Source organism: Dendrobates tinctorius, unplaced genomic scaffold (assembly GCF_039654945.1).
Source record: "Dendrobates tinctorius isolate UK_male_01 unplaced genomic scaffold, ASM3965494v1 ptg000093l, whole genome shotgun sequence".
Lineage (NCBI taxonomy): Eukaryota > Metazoa > Chordata > Amphibia > Anura > Dendrobatidae > Dendrobates > Dendrobates tinctorius.
In genome coordinates, this window is record NW_027361761.1 from 14,117,356 (window position 1) to 14,123,355 (window position 6,000).

The 6,000-nt window shown below is 41.4% G+C and overlaps 1 protein-coding gene across 4 annotated transcripts in view; it reads right to left on the bottom strand.

Annotated features, from left to right (window-relative positions):
• Nucleotides 1-2,752, bottom strand: part of LOC141098567 (cytochrome P450 2K1-like) — a 67,993-nt gene extending 65,241 nt beyond the window's left edge. For 2 of the 4 annotated variants that reach the window (XR_012234285.1, XM_073586470.1), the window contains exons 1-2: nucleotides 2,648-2,752; nucleotides 2,269-2,465 (exon numbers count right to left, since the gene is read on the bottom strand). Coding sequence is in view for 3 of the 4 variants with exons in the window: in XM_073586470.1 (XP_073442571.1) it covers nucleotides 2,269-2,448 (180 nt within the window). In the remaining variant the exon portion in view is untranslated. Of the gene's footprint in view, nucleotides 1-2,268; nucleotides 2,466-2,642 lie in introns of all 4 variants that reach the window. The other 2 variants (XM_073586471.1, XM_073586472.1) reach the window with 2 other exon arrangements.
• Nucleotides 2,753-6,000: the final 3,248 nt, after the last annotated feature.

Sequence of the window (6,000 nt, forward strand, 5' to 3'; positions counted from 1 at the left end):
TGAAAGGGGGTGATGAGAACTTTATTCTTGTCTTTCTCCACTGACAAAGTAACATCTAGGAAGTTGATTTTATATTTGGTGTATGTATATGTAAAATTCAGATTGTAAGTATTAGTATTGATATACTGTACAAACTATTTTGCTTCCTCCTCACTCCACCTCCAAACAAACAAAAAATCAGCAATATATCTGCCCGTCCACTGGAGTTTTCCATAATATGGGTTCATAGTAGAAAACATATATTTTTCTTCCCATAGGGCCACTGTGGGATTTACCAGTGATGGGGTAAATCCCCCCCTATACTGATGCCTCTTTTCTGGATCTAGAATTCTTTATTAAAGGAAAAATAGTTTTTAGTTAATAAGAAATCTGCTGAGAAAGATTCGGGTTTGGGGTACAAGCTGGCAACAAAGCAGTTACACGACGAGATTTCAGAAATCTCATGCACACACGTTGTTTTCTTTTTTTGACATCAGGATTTTGTGCTTTTTCTGGACGTAGAGTATGTCACTTCTTTCAGCGTTTTTGCAGCATTTTTCACCCATTGGCTTGAATGGGTGTTGAAAAAAACGCAGCTAAAAAGTAGCAAAAATGCAGGGATCATTATTTGTTTTTTCTGCAGAAAAGTCATGGACATTAGCATGGACAAAGATACAAAAATCGCACCAAATCTGCACCAAAAAACACACCTAAACCTGCATTTTTGCCGCAGCCAAGAAATCAGGTTTTGCCGCAGAAAAAAAAAAGCAGCAAAAACGCCCAGTGTGAACATAAAAAAGGCACAAATTCAAGAATACGGAAAAACAGGTAATAAAACTGAAAACCAGAGTAAAAATGGAACAAATGCATTAAGAATAAATCTCACGATCCCCTTTCATCATTGCTGTTTCTCTATATCTCTGGAGTAATTAGTTTCTTTTTAGTGGCTTTTGTTTTGCGCCTTATTCTCTATACATTTTGCAGCCCTCTAAGTTCTATTTCTTTTTCTTAAGCCTTTTTTTCAATTATTTTTCCTCAACAGATTTACTTATCGAAATGTTATACACAAATTCATGAAAAGCGACATCTGCCGAATGTCGCCATTTTTTTGAGGGGGCAAGCGTCTCACTCCTGCTACCATCTGGAGTATGATTTCTGGATGAGTTTTTCGAAACCTATTTAAAGGATTTGTGATTTGTGCTGATGAAAAGTAACCAAAAATGGTTAAAGACAAAAATAAAGACATTTTTTTTTTTTTCTTTTTTTGCACAAAATTCATGGACAATGTTCCCCAATTTGAGAACATCAGCGAATATCTCAAGACTAATGACTTCAATAAATCACAAATGATAAATAGGGTCTATAATATCCTATGACTTACATGTAAACTCATGACCTGTTGTCTCCTGTTTTTCTCTCCTGTTTTCCCATTCCATATTTCCCAGTCATTTCTAATATTAGTTGGAACCAGTTGGATGTGTAAATATATATAACACTTATAAATATGGTAGATAACACAAGATCCACTATTCAAGATAAATGATATCACAGCTCACCTCCCCCTACTGTACAATGACTGATAACACCTCTATATACAGTAGATAACCTGAGATTAACAACAGGTGATATCACAGCTCACCTCCTCCTCCTACTGTACAATGTCTGATAATACCTCTATATACAGTAGATAACCAGAGAATCTCAACATGTGATGTCAGAGCTCACCTCCTCCCACCTCCTCTACAATGACTTATAACCAGACAATCCAAGATTCACAATTCACAGCAGGTGATGTCACAGCTAACCTCCTTCCCCTCCTGCACAATGACTGATAATCTAATGTCATAGATCACCTCCTCCCCCTACAGTACAATAACTGATAACTAGACAATCAGAGACCACACATAACACAAGATCCCCCCATTCACAATAGATGATATCACAGCTCACCTCCTCCTCCTGTACAATGACTGATAGCCATATATACATAAAATGTGATTCAATTTCTCTTGCTGTTGTGCCAATGGAATAAACAACAGGTAGAAATGATAGGAAGGTCACTAACATCCATGTGTCTGCTCAGTAAGAGTGTCTAGGGTTCCCTTTTTTTGAGCAGTGTATATACAGTATATATACTCAAGCCAAGTATGCTATATGAAGAAAGTCTACAATAAAGAAGCCCTTCTAAATATTTACTCTCTTCATTATGAGGCTTATTACATTCCCATTCCTTCCAGGCAGTAGAATCATAACCGTTTTGGATAATGTAGTCAATATACTGAATGTTACCTCGTGCATTGTCAGATATGGTCTCTTCATGTCTAGAATGTGCAGATTTCCAATGATTGGTAGCGGTCGAGGTCCGGGGGGCAAATTATAAGCATTTTTTTTACGTCCAAAGAAAAACAGAACAAAAAAAAGACACAAAATAATAGACAGAACCAGTGTGAAGGGATCAGATGGGATCATAATGCCAGGAAGGGTTTCTGTAGAAAGACAAATAGAAAGATATACAGTAAATGTGCAAACATCTATCTATCTATTCTATGTATCTTTCTAGTATCTATCTATCTATGATCTATCGATTGCATGTCTTTCTTTATTTTTCTTTCTCTTATTTACACAGAATACCTACATCTATTAATATCTACATTTATGCTTACTGTACGTTGTAATGAAATGTCCCCGACTGGATCCTGCTCTTCAGTGTGATTTTCCAGTTCTGATTCACATTATATAACATCGAAAATGTGATGTGATATTTACAACCCGCCCAGATATTCGGGCCAAGAAATTGTTTTCTTTGAGATTTGCGGTGCCATGGAGCAAAGTTTTCCCATAACAGAGTTCAGCTACAAATTAAATTTGACTGACTGGAGGACCCAACATGTCCATGAATAGCACAGACCTGGGGTGATGCTGCAGAGGAATTTCAGATTGGTGGTCTACGTTCTCATACACATGTGGTAGCTATCTGCTGATCGTAGGTTCAGCGGATTGCTATTTTCAAGCTAAAAACTGAAATGTTGGCACGCTTGGGGGTGACGATGACTGTCAGGTCACAGCGGGTCCATCACTGGGCGTATCAACGTGACAAATCCCCTCATACCAAAATGTTTGATCTATTGAATCTGGTGCAAAAGCAGTTGCAGCCAGAGTACTCTACCCCTGCGCAGATGGTAGAGCAAGTTGTGATTGACCGATTTGTGCATTCCTTTAAGAAGAAGACTTGGATTGCCCTGGGTGATCTCCAGAACACCAATGAACTGGCCTGACTGGTTGAGAGGTATTAGGGGGTTGAGGGTTCCTTGGAAAAGCAGCCTATTCCATACTGTGGGTCCCAACAGGGGGCAGAGACCCAAAAGGGGGTATGGTGTCCAAGCTTCAAAGGGATGGGGATGTAATGCTGAAGGTCATTCCTGGCAATATTATATGCTGGAAATTTTATGGTCCAGATGATATAGCCACCCTGACCTCTGTGCAAATGGACTGTAGCCTAGGATGCCGCTGTTCAAGTTATGCATTTCTGTCCTGAAGTGTGAACTGTCCACCCAGAGAGAGTCATCAATCTTGTCCCAGTAAAGTAAATGGTTGGTAAGTAATTGGACTGCTAGACTCAGGGAGTTTGGTGACCCTCATAAGAGTCCCATTTCTTCTCCATCTGATCCCAGGAGGAAGGTTGACATTCGCTGCATTTATGGGGATACTAAAAATTGAAGGTAAAAGGACATCTGTTTTGAATAGGTCACCGAGGAGGATGGTAGAAATAGGATGGCCACCAGGAAACCAGATAGGTTGGTCGCTTAGCAGATTGCGGACCCCTAGTCCTAGCAACACAACTAACAGTAGCCGTGGAGCGTACCTATGATGCCCTAGACGCCTCGGCACAGCCAGAGAACTAATTAAGCCTAAAGCAAGAAAGGTGAAATCTAAACTGCCCGGGAGTAGAACCCCAAAGAAATAGATAGCCCCAAACATATATTGTCAGTGAGACAAGATGAGGTACAAACACAGGCAGAAAATAGACTGAGCAAATGCTGGGGCCCATACTGTCTGAATAGGGCAGGAAAGACACTGTCTGCAATCATGCAAAAACCCTAAAGAAATCCAACACGTCTGATGTACAAAAAACACTGAGGTCTCATGACATCTCCCCCACTATATCAGCATTCTGGTGTGAACTGGCAGCAAAGCAAAAGAGACTAACATAACAGGGGACTGAACAAAATGACACAAGCTGTAACATATGGAGCGGGGTCCAGCACAGCCCCAGCAGAGAGCATGCTGAACCATCACAGCAAAGCAGAAAGAGTCAAAAACAGATCAGATGCAAAGGATTAGCAAATGAACAACTTAACTGAAAATGTAGGATAAGGCAGGAGACAGCAGACCTCAAGATGCACAAGAAGAACTAATCACCAGCAACCACTGAGGGAAGCCTGCTCACTTATATCCTCCCAGTCAGTAACCCCTGATTTCCAATCATCTTCGTCAGGTGGCAGACTTTCAATCCGGCCAGCTCCACTACCCACAGTAACCACCAGAGGGAGCCCCAACTCAGAAGTCAGATCCAGGGAATTCACAACAGTACCCCCCCTTGAGGAGGGGTCACCGAACCCTCATCCACACCATCAGGCCGATCAGGATGGGCCCGGTGAAAAGCACGAACCAATCTCTCAGCATGAATGTCAGAAGCAGAGACCCAAGAATTATCCTCCTGGCCATAACCTTTCCACTTGACCAAGTACTGGAGTCTCTGTCTAGCCAGACGAGAATCCAATATCTTCTCTAACTCATACTCCAAATTACCCTTAACCAATACATGGTCAGGGGGCGCCACCATGGGAACTACTGGCTCAACAAACCTTTTCAACAAAGATTTATGAAAAACGTTATGAATCTTAAATGTAACTGGAAGAGCCAAACGGAAAGAAACGGGGTTGAGGTTTTCCAAAATCTTAAAAGGTCCAATGAACCTTGGCTTGAGTTTTGGAGATGCAACCTTCATAGGAATATTTTTTGAGGACAACCAAACCTTATCACCCACTTTAAACCGGGGACCAATGGTCCTATGCTGGTTGGAAAACCGTTGGGCCTTTTCCTGAGAGTGGGACAACTTATCCACTACTTTGTCCCAAATCTGCTGCATTCTCTCTACAACAGAATCTACACTTGGGCAGGCCAAAGCATACGTCTGCCCCGAAGAAAACTGAGGATGAAACCCAAAGTTACAGAAAAAAGGAGACATCAAAGTGGCAGAACTAGCCCTATTGTTTAGCGCGAATTCAGCCAAGGGCAAAAATGAGACCCAGTCATCTTGATCAGCAGATATTAAACATCTCAAATAAAATTCCAAAGTCTGGTTTGTCCTCTCAGTTTGCCCATCGGTCTGAGGATGAAATGCAGAGGAGAATGATAACTGAATTTCCACTTTGGAACAAAAAGCTCTCCAAAATCTGGAGACAAACTGGACTCCTCTGTCCGACACAATGTTCACAGGAATTATAATAAATTTTATTTTTATAGCGCCGACATATTCCGCAGCACTTTACATTTCAGAGGGGATTTGTACAGACAATAGACATTACAGCATAACAATAATCACACACAGTAGATTGTAACAAATACCAAGAGGAAAGAGGGCCCTGCTCGCAAGCTTACAGTCTATGAGGAAAGAGGTAGACACTAAAGGTGGGTGGTAACAGTTGCCCTGATTGTATGGACCAGCCATAATGTTAAGTGTGTGACAGTACAGACACAGAGGGCTAATGGAGGCATAAAGCATGTGGGAACATGATGCGGGAAATCTGGTTATGGTAAAACTTTTGGCTGTGCCACACAGGGATAGATTAGGTTAATGTGTTGAGGCGATAGGCCAGTCTGAATAAATGCGTTTTCAGGGCACGCTTAAAATTGTGGGGATTGGGGACTAATCGTATTGACCTGGGAAGTGCATTCCAAAGAATTGGCGCGGCACGTGTAAAGTCTTGGAGACGGGAGTGGGAGGTTCTGACTATTGAG